Source organism: Rhineura floridana, chromosome 3, assembly GCF_030035675.1.
Source record: "Rhineura floridana isolate rRhiFlo1 chromosome 3, rRhiFlo1.hap2, whole genome shotgun sequence".
Classification (NCBI taxonomy): Eukaryota; Metazoa; Chordata; class Lepidosauria; order Squamata; family Rhineuridae; genus Rhineura; species Rhineura floridana.
The window spans coordinates 66,484,412-66,505,378 of NC_084482.1; the positions used below are offsets into that span (position 1 = coordinate 66,484,412).

General features: G+C 42.6%; 1 protein-coding gene across 8 annotated transcripts in view; it reads right to left on the reverse strand.

Moving 5' to 3' along the window:
• GAS7 (growth arrest specific 7) overlaps window positions 1–20,967 on the reverse strand; it is a 177,365-nt gene that overhangs the window by 22,400 nt on the left and 133,998 nt on the right. For all 8 annotated transcript variants that reach the window (XM_061616399.1, XM_061616400.1, XM_061616404.1 and 5 more), the window contains exons 5-7: window positions 18,002–18,055; window positions 5,174–5,263; window positions 3,644–3,759 (exon numbers count right to left, since the gene is read on the reverse strand). In XM_061616399.1, coding sequence (XP_061472383.1) covers window positions 3,644–3,759; window positions 5,174–5,263; window positions 18,002–18,055 — 260 coding nt within the window. The remainder of the gene's footprint in view (window positions 1–3,643; window positions 3,760–5,173; window positions 5,264–18,001; window positions 18,056–20,967) is intronic.

The following is a 20,967-nucleotide window of genomic DNA, read 5'->3' on the forward strand; positions in this document are numbered from 1 at the left end:
ACAAATGTAGTTTATGCAGGTTATCCATATTTACAATAAAATTGCAATGTTTATATCAAGGTGATGCAACACTGCAAAATATATAGGGTATAGTTCTGGTACATGTGGCATGGAGGGTTGGAGAAGGTTTAGCACTGGCCAGGCCTGTTGGGCTTCACTGTGACCCTGCATGACCCTAGGACTGAATCAACCCTCTCCTGTGACTGCATGTTGCAGGGGAATATCTGTGGGGGGTGGGCAAGCTGTCCTTGACAGAAGTTGGCCCACAATTAATTGTCTTCTCCCTGATAAGCCTGCTATAGTGGATACCTTTTAAAAAATGCTACAGTAGAAGCATAGTTATTTGAAATACATGTATTCCCCCTGCCCCCCAAAAAACCTAAAACCTTGTGCATGGAAACATGCTGTGTGGGGAGCCGTGAATGGTCCAAACAAGGGAGCAAATATACCCATAGAAAAGACACTGACAAAAGACAGGTGCACAAATTGGTATTGTTCCTAAAGTGTTTTAGAAAACATTTCTGTACCAAAAAGAATTAGTTGTATTACTTAGTAAAAACTGCTTGGGGAAAACTTTCATGCTGCCGCTCAAAGGAGGTTTTCTGAGTTTTCACTTGATAAAGAAACATTTTTCAAATGTCAGAGGTGAGAACAATATCAGTCTGGTTTTGGAAGCAGTGATTGGCCCCTGCTCTCCCACACTTTCCCATTTATTTATTTAATTTATTTATTATTTGATTTATATCCCACCCTTCCTCCCAGCAGGAGCCCAGGGCGGCAAACAGAAGCGCTAAAAACACTTTAAAACATCATAAAAACACACCTTAAAATATATTACAACAAAACAACATTAAAAACATTTTTTTAAAAAAACCTTTAAAAACATCTTTAAAAAAAGGGTTAAAAACGTTATTAAAAGAAAAATATTAACAAGCAATTATCCCATGGGGGTGGGGAGATGCATGCACCACTTTAAATGGCAGATACACAACATGGATCTAATTTACAGACATTTATTTATATATTTGTCACTTGTTTACTATCATCATCATCAACATCATCATCATATATTATTTGCCCTCCTCCTCGTTTATTATCTGCCCTTCATCCAAAGGTCCCAGGGCAGGTTACAACAATTTTAAAATACAACATTAAAAACAATTTATAACAACCTATAATCCCCAAATAGGGTGGCTCCTAAAAGTACATGTCTCATGTCTCAAAGGCCAGGTTAAAGAGGTGTGTCTTCAGCATTTGCCTAAAACTGTACAGCGAAGTTGCCAGATGCACCTTGGTGGGGAGCTCCACAATTTAGGGGCTGCCACAGAGAATGCCCTATCTTGGACCACCATTCCCCCCCTCAAGATTTTTTCAGTGTATGCCCCATCTTTCCCTTTTTTCTTTTTTGAAACAACAACAATTCAAAGTGGGTTACCAAAAAAAGGAAAGCTCACGTTTATAGGATCCTGCAAGGCCAACCAGATTTTGTACTGAAGGCTATTTTCTATACTCAAGAACCGTGCAGATTTGTTGATGAACCACACTTTGTCAAAGGGATTCCCACTAGTTCTTATGCTTAAGATCTTCCACTGGGACAACAGATTGTTTTCCTATTACTTCACCATTGGCTAATTATAATGGATTAATTGTAGTGGTGCTTTGAAACAGGCGACAAAGTCCACTCTTGGAACACAGTGTTCTAGTCCTCCATTGCAAGCTCTGGAGAAGTAAATCTATTATTATTTGGAAAACTATTTATAACAATGCTCTTTTTCTTCTAAGGGTAGTTATAAATAACGAGCAGCTATAAATAATAACTGTTTATCTTTCACTCTCGCCTTCTCCTTTCATGTCCTGCAGATATTTTAAGTTATTTAAACAATGTTCTAGCAGAACTGTAATCATGGATAAAAAAACGACAGGGTGAGGTGAGGAGAGATTTTTCAGATGTGCTAAAGTCACTCAGGATCATGCCCTATTGGGAGTCAAGAGAACTCAAGAGGATTTATGCTCCTAATTCTCTACAGTGAAAAGTTCACCCTTAGTAATTATAGGGATTGTTCTCTTATCAAAGAATTTGAAAAAATGAAATATTTGTTAGGATGCGGCCAGAATTTTTTTAATCCTACAACCCAGCCATATAATTTCTGGAGAAAAAGGTCTAAAAACACAGATCCTGTGAGCAGAATTCTGTTCATGGGACAACACTGTTGAGGAAAATAGGGGTGACCACTTTTTGTTGATTCTCCCTTCCAATACAGTGCCTTTCCCACCCTCAAAAATCTGCTCCAGAGGGTTGAGGGGCCTTCTGGAAAGCATGGGAGGTGTCACAGGTGTGTGTGTGTGTGTGTAAATCAGTAAAAATCACCTCACCACCTTCTGTCAGCAGGAGACCTCATTGGATTGAAGAACCTTCTATGAAGTCCTCCCATTTATGGAAGGGCAACTCTGGATTCAAGCCATATAGTCATAGGCTTGTATCCTGTGTGGCTCTTATATTCACATATGGAGTGGACGATTTCCACCCCTTCCCCCTTCCATATGCAGCTCCCTGCAACACAACCCACACTATTTCTAACCACCAGGAGGTGATTTTTGATGGGCACAGGCTGCAGAGGATAGAATGGCCCATTTCATTAAAGTGAACTCTCTTCCTTTCACAGAAGGGAAGTTAGGATCCTATCCATAGAATTGTATGGCTGGGAGATTGAAGAAGGCACAGCAACTGACCCCTCTGGAATCAGTTACTCACTGAAATTAGGCACCTACCGTCTTGATGCTTAGGTGACTATGGATGACTTTGTTTAAGAAGTCTTTCCATGAAAGGTGACCCAGTCATTTATGGAATATTAATTGAACACATTTTAGAAATTGTTTTATTGTTTTTAGAGTCTGTATCTATGGTATTTTATCCCATTTTATCTTACTGTACATCACTTCTATAGCTTTTGGTTGTGAAGCAGCTTATAAATCTATAAAAACAACAACAGAATATTTCAAACCTTATTTTGGAGAAATACACACCAATTGGTATGATTTACTTTGAACCAACTATGACATATTTGGCATAATGTGTTATTGCTGATATGGTGGCACAAGCTTATGGATAAGCATTGAGCAGAGGTGCATGTTAGAAAGCATGAGAAGGTGGACAGATAACTCTGCAGGCATATAGCATCCTCTCTGTGTGACCTACAACATCTTCTGCAGACATCATCTACCATTTTACAATGAATTCCACAAAAATGCATGTATGCATTTTAAAAGCTGAACATTTCTAGGACGCTAACATAGCCATAAATTGCTGAATTTAGCCCAGAACTCCATACATAAGGGACTGTACAATGCTAACTATTGTTTCTTTTGTTGAATATAATCACTGTGTTTTCATGTTTGGATTCATCATACAAAGCTTGAGATAAATGAGGGCATGAAAGTAAGGAGAAGGTGCTGCTGTAAGTTTGTAGGCTGAGGGGGTCCATCCCTGTTAGTATTCTGCTTCCAAATTTCCAAGACTGGGTGTGCTTAAGTGAAAGTGCACTAATGCTTTACTAAAGGACTAATAGAAGCAGGTGTCTCACTAATGGAAACAAAATCAATGAAAGAGGAATTAACATAGTCCAGCACTGAATTTCCAAGTTACCTTTCTCGAATAAATTCTGCCATTTCTTTCTGCATTTGCTTTCCTTTCAGTTGTTTCTGTAGGAGTATTTCAAATCCTGAGACAGTATTGTTTCCTTGAGGATCCTTCTTATCAGCCTAAAGAAATGCACAGTTAGAATATACACCACACAAGAGGTGTATGCCAAAGCACTTGGACTACAGCAAACAATGGATATCTGCAAGTGTGCTAGGAAATACCTCAAACAACCCAAGTCACAAGCTGGCAAATCTATTCAAGACCCTTCTGCCTAATACCACAAACGCAGCAGATGCTAACAGATTTCCGAAGACCACTTTGGTAGATCTGCCAGAATTCCCAGAAAATACCACATCATCACCACTAGATGCTCTGGCATATATGAAAAATGGAAATGGACTGCCTTCAAGTCAATCCCGACTTATGGCTACCCTATGAATAGGGTTTTCATGGTATGCAGCATTCAGAGGGGGTTTACCATTGCCTCCCTCTGAGGCTAGTCCTCCCCAGCTGGCTAGGGCCTGCTCAGCTTGCCACAGCTGCACAAGCCAGCCCCTTCCTTGTCTGCAACTGCCAGCTGGGGAGGCAACTGGGCTCCTTGGAACTATGCAGCTTGCCCATGGCTGCACAGGTGGCAGGGCACGTAACACCTGAGCCACTCACTGTGAGGGTGATCTTTAGCTGGCCCTTGACACCCAGGAGACATGAGAGGGATTTGAACTCACAGACTCTGGACTCCCAGCCAGGCTCTCCTCCCCACTGTGCTATGAAACAGGTAGCTAAACAGCAGCAGATTCCATGTTCACAAGAATTTAAAATACTAATATAAGGGGGGAAACAACCAAGGTCAGCACTAGCCACAGATTTTGTTTTTCAAACTGACCTTCAGGCTTCTACTTCCCAGACAGTTACCCAGAATATCTGCTGGCATGTCACCCCCCCCTCCACCCAATCTTTGCTCCCTGGTCAGTTCCCACCTCTTCTCGATATCTTCTTCCCTTTTCTTTATTCTTTCCCTACCTTTTTTCCCCTGCAGGAAAATATTGCACAATGGGAGTTGCAGGTTTTGCATTTCTGGGAACATCTGGTATGCAAGATAGTATTTTTCTGATAGCTGTACATATGGTATTTTGCATGTACTTGGAAGTATCCAAGGGGATACAATGGTCATGCTTCAACAGGAAGGCTTTGTGAAGAAAAGGGCAGGATGGGATGGCTGCATACGAGGCAGGTGATGCATGAGTGCACCCATGCTGCCCAGATTTGTATGGGAATGCTGGCTTTAGGCGTTACAAATGTGAAGCCCTAGAATATGATTCAGCATAAGAATCCATTCCAGCCATCTGGCCTTGAGTAATATGGCTGTATTGGAATTAGCTTGTGGAGGAATAAAACAATTTCTGCAACATCTTATGTACCTCCTTCCAAGCTGGATTTTTAACATATTTGCTAACAGTGATTTTAGCAATATGTTACGTCCTGCATAAATTTCAGTTGTTACAGTAAATAGCATATGTGTGGCTGCTCACTTACCCAGAAATAATCACAGTAGCTCCATTCGGAAGGTTTCAGCAACTGTTGTTCTGGCATTGCGTCAGGGTGGGGAAAAGTCACACAGTTTATCTGATAAAAAAGAAAGAAAAATATCCTGGATATGCAGAACAGTTCAGGCACATGGATGCATGTAAGCAAAAGCTGCATATATACAACACAGCATAGTTGCTGAATGTAATGCTCTCTCTAACCAGAAGGTGTCATAGAAAGCAGATGTAAGGGGTTGCATGGCTGAAAGTCACTGTAATATCTAGAAAGCAGACTCCAAGCAAGACAGAATCTCTGATCATTAGAGCCTGTATGCTGGCTTGTTTTATTTAAAAGAAGAAAACCAAGGGTATGCAGTATCCACCTCTGAAATTTAGTATATTAGACTAATAGCTCCATCCTAACCATAGATAGGACTTATTTAGAAATAAGTCTTATTGAATTCAGTGGGGCTTACTGTAAGGTAAGTGGGGTTAAGATTGTAGCCTAAATCGTATTGCTTCCCTCAAAATTGCTTGGGTTTTCCTCCTAAACAGGAATGTTCACATTTGCTTCCCTATTTCACCTTAGCGATGAAATTCAAAAGGCAACTATCTCAATATTTTTTCCCTTGAAATCCCTCGGATGTTTCACCCAAGCAGGAATGTCCATATTTGTCTTATAATTTCAGCTTTTGGTAAAATCTGGTAGCAACTCCAGTTAAAACCATTTCTAACTTGGACCAGACATCACCAAATGACTTATAGCTGCCTAAGGGCCCTTAGAAGTTGAAAACCAGATTTTACACAAAGGTCTATGCCAGGAGTACACAGAGAGCCCCACCGAAGCTACCAGGCATCCTGGAGAGATTGCAGTTGACTAATGATAAATTAAGATAAAATATATTTGGATTCCTCACATTCTGATCAGGCAAATCCATTACTGCTGTTGAAATCAACCAGAGCCTACAAGTCTACTCCAGATGAAGCTCCAGAATCACCAAATTTGAAACAACAAATTTCAGAGCAGAACTAGCAATGTACATTCACTCCAAAAATGCTGAATGCTAGAGGCTGGTGCAGCAAACAAATGCCTTAACCTGGTTATGCTCCTTCCCTCTCCCCCACACATGTACTGAGTGGCATATTTTCTCAGCTTCTCAAGTACCTACAATTCAGAAGGCCTGAGGGTCACCTCAAGCATAATGACATTCTTACAGAAAGTCACTTGATTGTAAGATTGTGTATAAATTCATGGGTGGATTATAACCTTTACTGATCTTACATGTAATTCCCTTATGTACACCTGGTAAATGACATTATTTATTTTATTTATTTATTTATTGCACTTGTATACCACCCCATAGCTGAAGCTCTCTGGGCGGTTTACAGCAATCAAAAACATTAAAACAAATATACAATTTAAAACACATATTTTAAAAACAATTTAAAACACAATTTTAAAATTTAAAACAATATAAAAACAATTTAAAACACATGCTAAAATGCCTGGGAGAAGAGGAAAGTCTTGACCTGGTGCCGAAAAGATAACAGTGTTGGTGCCAGGCGCACCTTGTCAGGGACATCATTCCATAATTTGGGTGCCACCACTGAGAAAGCCCTCTCCCTTGTTGCCACCCTCCGAGCTTCCCTTGGAGTAGGCACCCGGAGGAGGGCCTTTGATCTTGAACGTAGTGTACGGGTGGGTTCGTATTGGGAGAGGCGTTCCATCAGGTATTGTGGTCCCAAGCCGTGTAAGGCTTTATAGGTAAAAAGCAGCACCTTGAATTGAGCTCGGAAACATACAGGCAGCCAATGCAAGCGGGTCAGAATCGGTTTTATATGTTCGGACCGTCTGGTCCCTGTTACCAATCTGGCCGCTGCATTTTGCACAAGCTGCAGTTTCCGAACCGTCTTCAAAGGCAGCCCCACGTAGAGTGCATTGCAGTAATCAAATTTGGAGGTTACCAGAGCATGGACAACTGAAGCCAGGTTATCTCTGTCCAGATAGGGACGTAGTTGGGCCACCGACTGAAGCTGGTAGAAGGCACTCCGTGCCACCAAGGCTACCTGAGCCTCAAGTGACAGAGATGGTTCTAGGAGAACCCCCAAGCTGATGATGATGCATTCTATACATGATGATCTACACAGTGGATGCATGTGATCCCTACATGCAAATGATTTCCAAGAAGGAATTTTGTGATGTACATCCTGGTCCTCAAGGGGTATGGTTAGACTATATTTCAGAAGTAGCACAGTAATGCATATTTTCTTTAAAGTATTACTGAAAACTATTCCTTTCTAGAGCCATAATGCCCTAATTAAATTCATGATGCATTTATCTAAATGTATAAGCCACCCAATTCCTTCCTCTCAGGACAAGCAATAGTATACTATAATGCATACTTAAATCCAAAGTTCTCATTGGTTTGCAGAGATTAGCAGGCTTGAGTCTGATGAAGCTTCCTAGCTAGAGAGCAACCAAAAAGATGTCCTTAAATGTCCTCAGTGTTGTTGACATTATACGTGACAACATTATCAAGAGGCTGCATGGGACACTTAAGATATAATCTGCAAGTGCTCAGAAAGATTGGAAGGAGAAAGACAGCAAGTTGTTTTGCACAATTATTTTAAGCCATAATCTTTTGTCTTGTAAGGGACTTGTGGCATGTGTGTGCAATTCTTCCAACACAAGGACAAAAGAAATCAAGGATGTACCGGTGGCTATTCCTGTGGGGCAACAGGAGTGACCACCTGTTTACTGCTGTAATGGCACTAAACCCAATCCTGTTGTGGCACCCTGACAACCACAATTAAAAAAAGAAGAGGGGAAGCCTTGTTCAAATGTCATCGTTTTCATGTTAGAGGAGAGAGAGTCTGTTTCTACCCTGATGAAACAAAGATATTTGCTCTGTTGTTGGAGGTAGATGGGGAAGAACCCACACTCCAAAGAAAAATATGTTTTCAACTACCAGTTCTTAAAATGGTGGTGGAATGGATAGCTGTGAGGCGTCCTTCCTTGGCTCTCCCTGTCAGGTTCCTACCTGCTCATGGTTACTGCCTGTCTCTAGGCACCACCAGGGACTCCACCAGTCTGGACCGCACTCTCTTATGGTTTACCTATCCGCTCTAGCACAGATCTCAACAGATTCCCCTGTTAGGCAACCACCAGTAACGTCCCAATACTAGTATTCCCAGAGACTCTGAATACTGGTATTGTTATTCTCTTCACCGCTGCCACCATTTGTTACAGTTCCCCTTCAGCCTTGGTCATTACCTTACCCTCCCTTCTGGTCTGTGAAACCCCAGCCAAGGATCAGGCCTTTGGTAAACCAAATTAAGTATTTATTACAGATAACAAAGCTAACAAGATTAACAAGATTTCTTCTTAAGGCACATAAGCATATGGTTTTACTCAATACTAATCCGAACTCCACCTCCCTCCTGGCAAACAACTCTCTAAACCCCACCAAGCAACCCACTCAGTTCTCTTCTCCCCCCCAGATTCCACTCTCACTCTTCCTTTTATACATTCAGCCATTTTAAACACTCAGCCAATCATCTCGCATTCTATTGCCCATTCACTCCCCCTCCTCTTTCACTCCACTTACCATGTATCTTCTAAAACAACAACACTTACCATATATACATTAATATAGGAACATCACATATTCCCCCCCCTTAAACAACAGCAGAGTATTATTCCTGTTCCAGGATTTATACGTCGCGTTAACAAATAAAAGTCTCTATGGGGAAAATGTCTTTCTTTGTTCCTCCGTCTGGTCACGTCACTGCAGTCCCAGCCACTTGCCTGGAAAGTCCATCGGCCAGTACATTGTCCTTGCCTTTGATGAACTGGAAGTCCACTTGATAGTCCTGTAGGGCCCAGGACCACCTCTGCAGCATAGTGTTATGGTTTTTCATAGTCTGCAACCATAACAAGGCCCGATGATCCGTAGTCACTGTGAATCTTCGTCCCCACACGTATGGGCGCAACTTGTTCAGTCCCCACACGACCGCTAGGCACTCCTTCTGGACCGACGAATAGTTTTTCTCCCTCGGCGTCAGCTTGCGACTCAGGTACGCCACTGGATGTCTGGTGCCTTCTCTCTCCTGTAGCAAGACGACTCCCAGCGCCAGGTCCAACGCATCTGTAGCCACGATGAATGGTTTCTCATAGTCTGGTGCTATTAATATGGGTCCTTGGCACAAGGCTTGCTTCAGTAGATCAAAAGCCTTCTGACATTCATCCATCCATACCACACGCTCAGAACACTTCTTCTTTGTTAATTCATACAAGGGGGTTGCTATTTCCCCAAAATTTCTCACAAACTTCCTATAAAATCCAGCCACACCCAGAAATGCCCTTACTTGTTTTTTGGTTAAGGGGATCGGCCACGCTTGTATTGCTTCCACCTTGCTCCATAAGGGGGTGATTTTCCCACTCCCCACCTTATGTCCTAAATAGATTACTTCCTTTAGTCCAAACTGGCATTTCTTAGCTTTTATTGTGAGGCCTGCTTTTCTTAAGGCCTCCAATACTGTTGTCAGGTGTTGGACATGCTCAGGCACCGACTTGCTAAAAATGGCCATGTCATCGATATAGGCCACTGCAAAATCTGACATGCCTCGCAACACAGTATTGATTAGCCTCTGAAATGAACTTGGTGAGTTCCTTAGTCCCATGGGTAAGGTCACAAACTCATATAACCCATCTGGTGTACTGAAGGCAGTTTTGGCTCTGGATTGCTCGTCTAGTTCCATTTGCCAAAATCCTTTACAGAGATCTAGTGTAGAGATAATGGTTGCTGCCCCCAATAACTCTAACATTGCGTCTACCCTAGGCATAGGATACGCATCTGGGACAGTAATTTTATTGATTAGCCGATAATCAATGCAAAACCTGGTCGTTCCATCTTTTTTCGGAACCAGGACAATACTTGAGGCCCAGGGACTGATGGATTCCCTGATCACTCCTAATTCCAGCATATCTTCCACCTCCTTTTTGATCTCATTCAAAACTTTCCCATTCACACGGTACGGAACAGATCTGATTGGGGCATGATCTCCAGTATCAATGGAATGTATAACTATACTGGTTCGGCCAGGTTTGTTGCTAAAGAGATTCCTATAGGTTTTCAAAACTCTCAGAATCTCTTCTTTTACTTCCTCCTTCACCTCCTCTGACCATTCCACTTGATCTACCCCTCCTTTGTCTTTGCTTTCCTGTACCAAATCTGGAAGTTCAGGCCCACTTCCCTCAGGGAATAAGGTAACTTGCAACACCTGTACATCCCTGGTATGGTAAGGCTTTAACATATTTACATGAACCACTTTGTTTTTGTTTAACTGGTCTGTGGTGATTACATACGTCACTGTGTCAAGCCTTTCTCTGATGGTATATGGTCCTTCCCAGTTAGCCTGTAATTTGTCATGTTTCCTGGGTAGGAACGGCATAACCATATCTCCCACATCATACACACGTTCCCTGGCTGTTCTGTCATACCAGTAACTTTGCTTCTGCTGTGCTTGACCCAAATTCTTTTTCACCACCTCCATCATTTGTTTCACTGGTTCACATTCATCCTTTCTGTCAGCAGGCATCCACAGTCTATATAAAATCCCATTCTCACACACAACTTGATTCCTCAGTTTGTCAGTGAAAGGAATCTGTTGGGTCAGAGCTTGTTCCTTTATCTGCTTCAAACTTATATCTTTTTGCAGCTCTTCCCTGAATTGATCTGCCTCATCATTATCAGAGACCACTTGATACAGTTTGTCTCCTTCAGCAGGCCTGCTAGTGGTTGCTATGGTGACCTGAGGCTGGTTAACAGATTCCACCCTGTTTGTTTCAGCCCCCCTTAATATGGCTTCTTTTTCTCTGCCAATTTGCTGTCTGGTCACTACATAGATCTTTCCTTGGCGCCCATTACATCCCTTCCCAGTATTACTGGTTCTTGTTGCTGGGCATTAATGCCTACTTTATATCGGCCCTCTCGGCCTCTCCAAGTCATATCCACCAGGGCCACAGGCAAACTTTCTGGTTGACCCCTCACTCCTTGGATAGTCACTGTTTCCTGAGGTAATATTACCTCAGATTTTATTAAATCTGGCCTCAGTAATGTCTGAGCGGCACCAGTATCAAGCAATGCCCAATAATTTGCCCCTTGTACACTCACTTCCTCTCTCAGACTTGAATCCAGGTCTGTTACTTCTGTCCAGTTTATCTGGCAGAACTGAACCTTTTTCGCTGTTTCTAAAGCCTTGGGCTCTGTTTTCACTGTCCTTGTCTGAGCAGGATTACTACTGGGGTTGGCAACCTCACATTGAAAACGTAGGTGCCCTGGTCTACCGCATTTGTAGCATAATTTCTCCTCACTTTTAGGGTACACAGATCCACTCTGGGGTGTCCTGTGCCCTTCAGATTTTACTGGAGGACTCACTCGCTGTGGTACCACATCCCTTCTGCCAGCATTATATGGTCTGGGTTTAAAATCTCTTGATGTTTTCCCCACCCAGCCAGTTCTGTTGGAGGCGAAGTGATCCACCATCTCTGCGGCCTCCTGCACCGATGTAGAGGAACGGTTTTTGACCAGGAGCCTTATTTCTGGTGGTAACTGATGGTATAATTGATCCAATATCATGAGGTTTTTCACCTCCTCCACAGACTGAGCTTTGGCACTACTCATCCACTTTCCAAATATATCCATCAATTTTGCTCCCAGTTCCACAAAAGACCTCCCTGTCTGTATCTGGCAGTTTCTGAAAAGCTTTCTAAAATAATCAGGCCCCAGTCTGAATCTTTTAAACACTGCTTCTTTGAATTCAGCATAGGTGACGGGCCTGTCTGAGGGGAAATATTGGTATACCTCAGCCAATTCCCCTTTAATCAGGTTTGCTAAATACTGCATGTATTTATCTTCAGGTAGCCCCCACAACTGAGCTGCTTTTTCAAAGGTGCTGAGGTAAATTTGAGGATCTTGACCAGGCTCATAGACAGCAAAGTCCTTTGGAGTAATTTTTATTTTTTGCTCCATCTCTGTCTTTCCTTGTCTCATCAGAATGAAACTTCTCTCTTTCAAATTTTAACTTTTCTACCTGTAATTCCGCCTCCACTCTCATTCTCTCAAATTCCAACTCCCTCTGTTTTTCCTTCTCTGCACCTTCCATCCTCAATCTCTCAGCTTCTAACTCCCGCTGCTTTTCTTTCTCATCAGCCTCCCTCCTCAGTCGCTCAGCTTCCAACTCCCTCTGCTTGTCTTTCCCATCAGCTTCCATCCTCAATCTCTCAGCTTCCAACTCCCTCTGCTTGTCTTTTTCCTCAGCCTCCTATCTTAACTTCTCTCTCAAGTACTCTATATAAGCGGGATTGCTTAAATATCCTTCTGGGGTCTCTTCTCTGACAGGTTGTTTTTGCTGGACAGTAGCAAATCCTATAAGTGCTACCCTCAATTCATCTACCCCTTTACCCTCATGAGGTAAATTGAATGTTATGCACTTCTCCACCAGCTCCTCTCTTTTCATTTTTATGTATTCAGCCATGGTGTTTGAGTTCACTCACTCTTTGCCACACACTCTTTGCCAGTCACTCTCACAAGAAATCTTGTTTTGTTATTTCTGTTTGCCACACCACTGTATCTGGATTCTCTGTTGTTCGTATCCCACCTCTGCCACCACATGTGAGGCGTCCTTCCCTGGCTCTCCCTGTCAGGTTCCTACCTGCTCGTGGTTACTGCCTGTCTCTAGGCACCACCAGGGACTCCACCAGTCTGGACCGCACTCTCTTATGGTTTACCTATCCGCTCTAGCACAGATCTCAACAGATCCCCCTGTTAGGCAACCACCAGTAACGTCCCAATACTAGTATTCCCAGAGACTCTGAATACTGGTATTGTTATTCTCTTCACCGCTGCCACCATTTGTTACAGTTCCCCTTCAGCCTTGGTCATTACCTTACCCTCCCTTCTGGTCTGTGAAACCCCAGCCAAGGATCAGGCCTTTGGTAAACCAAATTAAGTATTTATTAAAGATAACAAAGCTAACAAGATTAACAAGATTTCTTCTTAAGGCACATAAGCATATGGTTTTACTCAATACTAATCCGAACTCCACCTCCCTCCTGGCAAACAACTTTCTAAACCCCACCAAGCAACCCACTCAGTTCTCTTCTCCCCCCCAGATTCCACTCTCACTCTTCCTTTTATACATTCAGCCATTTTAAACACTCAGCCAATCATCTTGCATTCTACTGCCCATTCACTCCCCCTCCTCTTTCACTCCACTTACCATGTATCTTCTAAAACAACAACACTTACCATATATACATTAATATAGGAACATCACAATAGCCTTGTACTATTTCTTTCTTTCTAGAGAGCTACCTGAGTGCTCATGTGAAGAAGTAAATATATTGTCACATACCTATGAAAAACAATTTTAAGAAGCCTTCTAAAATATGCCTAAACAATTTTTTTTAACACAAACAGGAGGCATGGGGCTGTGTGTGCCCTTCCTGCCCCCAATATCCCCCGAGTGCACTAGCCCCATCTACTTCCAGTCTTCCTATGTTGACCGAGGAAGGTCTAAAGGGGGCTACGTACCTGCACTCACTTGAACAGTGAGTACAAACACGTATACACCACGATTTGGAACCTTTATAAAGTAGGGTTCCTGATTGTGTGGAGACGTTCATTCTTGTTGAAGTGAATCAGGGTAGATAACACAAAGTCTGAAAAGCTACTGAGATGATCATATCTCAGCTTAATAAACCAAGATATGAAAAAGCATTTTCCCCACACTAGCAGCCTCTTCACTACTCCTCTCATACAAGCCTCTAAATGAGGAAGCCTCTAATTAACTCTAGTTTCCTATTCAATCTGAACTAAGAAAACCTTGGCTATCAGCTTCGGAACAAGCCAGGATATTAAGCTATGGTTTGAAATTGGTTTAATATCCTGGCTTATTTTGAAGCTAGTAACCATGGTTTCCCAGTCTAGATGTAAACAGAAAGCTATGGTTAAGTAGAAACTTCCTGGCTTAAATTGTGGCTCAAGGAAAAGGGAAGAGTGAAGGGGCTGGGTGTATAAGGAAAGGCTTGGACATAACCTGGCTTCTTAAGCAGAGATATGATCATCCAGACATAACCAAAGTCTATTCTCAGCCTGAATAATAACACTCCTCTTATTACTTAGCATTCTTCCAGGGAACAGTATCAGAGGACATTGGAGTTGCTTTTGTTAACTGGCATCAAGCTGATTTTTTATTTTATTTTATTTTTTCACAGGGAAAAAGGGAGAATATGAACATCTGTGAAAAAAGGAATAGCACCCCCAAAGAAAGAATGCATTCCTGTCTCAGAATGGGATCAGCACAGATAGCTGGAAAAGTTAGCTGACCATAAATGTTATCAAAAACATGCCCTGAGACCAAACACTGGAATGCAAATAGCCACATCCAACATCTTTAGTTCTCAGTGCCTCTGATGAGGCTGCCAAATGCCAGAAAGGTCAAATTATTTCATTTTCAGAAGCGAGTTCTCCAGTATTAACAACTGTTGGCTCCTGAAGGGTGCTGCTGTACAGTGGATTATCACTTGCCCCTAAGTTGCTGTGGGGGCATTTCCAGATGATTCAAATCCCTGCTAAAACCTCTTAGCCAAGTGTTTCCACTGGATGCGAACAAGTTCTAAAAGCACAATTTCCCATCCTAATTGCTAGAGGAGAAAATGCCGCATTTCTCCTTAGGGTGTGTGAGAGAGAGGGGACAGAAAGGAGCAAAAGCTTCAGAGGGTAACTGGAAGAGGAATAAGGATCACTATATGAAAGGATATTCATGCAACAGGGGGCAGAAAGCAGTGGTGCAGCCAGCTAGGCAATTTTAGACCCAGGGCTTATTTTGGCCAGGGTTGGGGAACTTTGGCCCTCCAGATGTTGTTGCACTACAACTTCCATCATCCCTGGCCTTTAGCCATGCTTGTGGGGGCTGATGGGAGTTGTGGTTCAGCAACATCTCAAATCTGGTTGGCCAAAGGTTCCCTATCCCTGCTTTGGATGTAAAGCACACAGTTCTCTCTCTCTCTCTCTCTCTCTCTCTCTCTCTCTCTCCCTCTCCCCCAGTTAGTAACTGTTGTATATTCCCCATGAGAAAAATGGCTGCATTCACACATAATGCCAAATCATGACAGAGTGCAACAGGCATGAGCCCTTCAGCCTCATGCACCACTCCCACATGCTGTGATCCAGGACTTCTGACTCTGGTTTAGTGGCAAACCACAGTCTGCCTCAATGTTGGAAAAGCCAAACTACCATTAGTGATCCTGGTTTGCAGGATAGCACAATGATCCTATTTTACAGGCAAGCACAAACCATAGTTTGGTTTGCCACTATACCAGAGTCAGAAGTCCTAGATCATCATGCACATGGGGCAGAGGGAGGAGGAGGAGGGAGTATGTGAACTCAATAATTCTTAGGGTTCAGTATTGTGTGTGAATGCAGCTACCTGAAAATGGCTCTTGAAATTATTTAAGTTTTGATGCCCTGTGAATTTCAGGCAAGAGAGACCCAGAGATACTTTATAACATCTCTCTTAGAATCAGTCATTGGTTCTCAGGGTAACATTCCCTGGAGTCATTTTAAATGCCGGGCTCCTTCTAGGAGGAATGGCGATGTAAATTAAATAAATAAATAAATAAATAAATACGATATGATTGGGACATTCATTACAAATCCATTGTCAAAATCAAGTATTGGGCTTGAGAAAGAGTGGGAGAGAACCTGTGATATGGCATGCTTGTGCATGGTCTTTTCTGTCTCTTAGGGTCAAACTCAGTGGTATGGTTCTGACAAAAAAAATCATTTCAGTGTGGTCAGGACACTATACAGCAGTGTACTTTTAAATGAACTCACCACTAGGATGAGATGGATCATGGAGAAAATAACCTGCCCCACTGTAGCTGACCCCCAGAGAGGTGCAACATTGGTTCAGATACTCAGAACCATGATCCAGATGACCCACTTAAGAGGCTGATTCAAACATTACTATAGCCATGTAGCACTTCCATCTATACAGATGTGGTTTTTGACAAAGCCACTAACATACAGCAATATTTTTATTTAATCTATTATTATGTTGAGGTCATGGTGGTATATATGGTTCTCTCCTTCCCCATATTATCCTCAAAACAACCAAGCGAGGTAGGTTAGGCTGAGAGATGGGAACTGGCCCAAGGTCACCCAGTGAGCTTTGTGGCTAAGTGGGGATTTGAACCCTGGTCTCCCGAGTCCCAGTCCAGGGGTGGATAACCACTACTCCACAGTGGCTCTCATTTGAATTCTCCCTAAGTCTAGCTATAATATAATTGTGTCTTAAGTCAACAATAGTCATTCTTTTTCAGCCTTCGATTTTATTACTACACATATGACAGTTGAGCAATATGATAAAACACACTGCTTCCATTTCTTCAGCCACCTTTGACTGAACGGGGTTATCCCCACAGCTAGATCCATCTTCACACACTCATTGGCTCGTAGGGTAACATTCCCTGGAGTCACTTTAAATGCTGGTTTTTGTTTTGTTAATGCTGAAGGGGTGAGGTACAGAGTGAAAAAATGTTGAAACAGAGTCCAACACCCCTAGCAGGATCTTGGATTGCTGCTTTCCTTTCCTTTCAACTCAAGATAAGTGTAAGCAATTAAGAGAGTACATTATTTCTTGTGATTCACTCAAGAAAGTGTAAAGCACAACCACTGATGTCCAAACCCCACTCCCAAATAAACACTTGTTTACTTGTTCTCTCTCATTTTACAGAACCCAGTGCAACCACCGAATGGGGGGAGGGGAATGATGAAACATTCAAAGCAAATTTTAAACCTGCGAAAACTTAATGGCAGCATTGAGCATCAATCTGCAGGCACAGAAAACAAGGCTGATACTAATCATCACCTCATCATATTCTAGTATGCTCTCCCCCCAGACCCCCATACTCCAATTCACACGGGTATAATGTCATGTTGTTTCAACAAATTCCTTTCCACTGCTGTAGCTAGCAAAAGAGCAAACCTCACACTTCCACAGGGAAATGCTTCCTCTCTCTTAAATCATTGCAATCAAATAAAATCTTGTTAGCCATGGAGCCCGAATGACTGGGCCAGATTTCTGAGTAATAACGATTGTGAGGGATAAGTTTGGAGTTAATGAAAGAGTCAAAAGGTTTGCCAGAATTCAATGCCTTACATCTCTCCTACTCAGAAATATCTAACATGTTAGGGACCTCAGCCAAAGTACATGCTATGACGACTTCATGAGACGTCTTTTCAAAAATTATTATTAGTAGTAGTAAGGAATGTTTTTTTTCCTTCATCCATAAATCTGCAAAGGAAGCCAACCTTGAAAAGGATGTTTCAAAAACCTTATCAACTTTTTATCATTGTGTATGCTGCCCACAGGAACACTCCATTCTTAAGATGACTTCATTGGCTATTAATTGCCTGATCTACCCAGAAGCAACTTTGTACAAAAGGAAACACTGCTGCAACTATAATTTAAAAATCACAGCAGAAAGAAGTGCCTCCCACCCTCTCTTTCGCTTTCTGACATTTCTTTCCTGTCTCTCTGTAACAGGTTCTTTGCTAGCTTCAGCCTTTTAAAAATGGCTTCAATGCAGCTACTGCTGTGGAAAGCAAGCACCGTGTTTACATCTGGAAAACATGAGGCAAACACTTGCACACAGATCCCACACACACACGTACACAGACTGCTCTCCCGCCCTGCAATGCTACTTGCTCTGGTGACTAGATCACCATAGCAACTAGACTGGTAATCATCACTATGGGATTCTACTTACCGTGAAGGTGGTCTCCTTGCTCTGCTTTCGAGTAGGTGAGGGGGGCCCAGGACTCTGAGGAGAAAGGCAAGAGGCATCATCAAAACTGCACTCCACATCCGACATGGTATGTGCTTTGAATTATTGGGAGGGAGGGTGTTTCATGCAGGCTAATTTTGAAGAGGGTTCCCCTTCTGCTGTGCTTTCTAGCCTAGCCTCTTCCCATGTCCCAGAGGTGTCACAGCCTGACAGCTGAACTCTTGCATGGGAGACTCCTGCACTGTGCTCACGAAGCAGCACACGAGCTCTGTACAGCCAGATAATTCATCCGAAACATGGTGACACCTCCCCTTCCAATCAGTGCCTAGCTTTGGAATTAACCCTTCCGCTGCATGCCAACTTTGGAACAAGGCTCTTTAGCCACTGTGCTTAAAGAGTTATCGGAAGCTCCACTTCTGCTTTATGTTTACTAGTTCAATTCAGTTGCTGTACATACAAAGGCTTCCTTTGCTGTTGATTCAGACCGCAACTACACACGTTATCCACTCTCTCCATTGCTCCCCTCACCCCATCTTTAAAAGTCTGGACTCAAGAAGTGAGGTGAGGAGGAAGTCTCTGTAGTGATGTTAGTAACACACTACATGTATCCCCAAGGGTTCCTTCTACCTCCATCTGCAAATTACTGAAATTACTGAAAGCATCACAAACCACCACCTGCACCAGACTGACAGCAAATGGAATGACCCCAAACAAAAGCATAGTTTGCAGCACATTATCAAGAGGTCAGCAGTCACATGTTTTAAAGTGTATATTTGGCACACTATACTGTCTGAAGCTACTGTGCAACAGTTAACAACGTGTCCTGCTTCATTATTTGTTGTAACCCTATTACCTTTATTTATGAGGGGTTTGTAGTTTGTAATCCTTACCAAGGTATCTCTCACATTAGTCCAAAAAAGTATGCATGCCATATTGCCAAGTACTGCACAGAAGCTTGAGGATATACATAACACAACAACCTTATCTTGGAAGAATTCCATATGCCTTAATGCTCTCTGATAAAGAACAGACCCCACATGATTCCTTAACCTTATTTTTCCTTTTTTTGCAAAACTCCAGAGATAGAGATGCCACAATTTCTGTAGGCACCATGTTCCAGCAGTTACAACTCTTCTCCCAGAAATCAGTCTATACTGTACATGCTATGGTGCAATCTGAACAAATATTACCTTGCTTTTTCTGGTTATGCCCCTTGCGGACAGGTGCTATTGTTGTTCTTTAAAATATCCTCACATATATGAAGCAAAATCTCTCAACATTCCTCAAAGGATGCTTCTTGCTGATCCAGAATCTGAATATAAGCCCATTTCCATGAGAATTCTAATCTCACTCTGACTGGGCAATATTTTTTAAAATAACATTCATTCTTAGTGTTAGTTGCCCACATATAGTAGGAAAAGTGTGCCCCAAAGAGCAGATTGGCATTGGTCCAGCAACAAAATAAAAGCTGACTGCTACCACCAGTGGGAACAACTGTGTAACAAAGAACTCTAACCATCAGCCCTTCTCTAAAATAAATGTTGCTGTTTGTAGTTCCCGAGTCTGATTTCTACAGAAAAAAAATACTTTATAGAGTTTTCCTTCCTTCCCCTCCACACAATGCACTTTCAGAATTCAGTAGCAAATCTAAGGCTCTGAGCTTCTAAGTTTCCTTGGTTAACCTTTCCACACCTTAAATTCCTTCAGTCATTTTCTTTATGTTAAATTAACGAAGCATGTTGCATTCTCTTTGTTGCCCAGCTCCACGCTTTACAGATGACCCACCAGGTTGTATCCCCCTTCCCCACTGAACACTCCACAACCAACACAAGAGGGCCCACCTGTGTTGCAAGCTGCTTCTTCAATGACAGGCCTGCTACTCATCATCTGCTGAAGCAGCCAAATATGAATATGCAAAGTCATGAGGTCAGAAAGAATCTGTTTCTGGACCCATCAGTCATGCCCTCAAGCAGGACTAGAAAAGATCAATAGGATGAACTCTATCAAGGTCTTCTTGATCCAACATCCCACAGAGATCATCATCCAGAGCACTACAAAGAGGGAGCAGCAGAGAACAAGGTAGGCTCATACCAGAGGCACTTACAAGGAAAGGTCCAAAAGTCTCTAACGTGGTTCAAGGAACTGAGATGTGCCACACTACAGGAGACATATTATAAACTTTGACTTGGGAAGGCCAGAGGGGAATTCCTTCTTCAACCACTTCTGCCTGTCTTCATAAACACACCACTGTGTGACTACAAACTACTTACGGAGGCAAAGGAGAAGAACTTTGCCAGTAATTTAGAACTGCTTTCTCAGCCTCACAGAGTGAGAGACACACAGACAGAGAACAAAGGAGGAAGAGAAGATTTCAGAAGATCATTCTCTTAGTGGCTCCACTCTATTCATATGCTTATTTTAGAAGTATAGTTTCCAAATCGCGTGAAGTACTAGTTCCCCTCTATTCAGCACTGGTTAGGCCTCATCTTGAATACTGCGTCCAGTTCTGGTCTCCGCACTTCAAGAAGGATGCAGACAAACTGGAACGGGTTCAGAGGAGGGCAACAAAGATGATCAGGGGACTGGAAACAAAGCTCTATGAGGACAGACTGAAAGAACTGGGCATGTTTAGCCTGGACAAGAGAAGACTGAGGGGAGATATGATAGCACTCTTCAAGTACAGGAAAGGTCACATAGAGGAGGGCCGGGATCTCTTCTTGATCGTCCCAGACACGGAATAGTGGGCTCAAGTTGCAAGAACCCAGATTTTGACTGGACATCAGGAAAAACGTCCTAACTGTTAGAGCCATACGACAATGGAACCAATTACCCAGAGAGGTAGCGGGCTCTCCGACACTGGAGGCATTCAAGAGGCAGCTGGACAGCCATCTGTCGGGAATGCTTTGATTTGGATTCCTGCACTGAGCAGGGGGTTGGACTTGATGGCC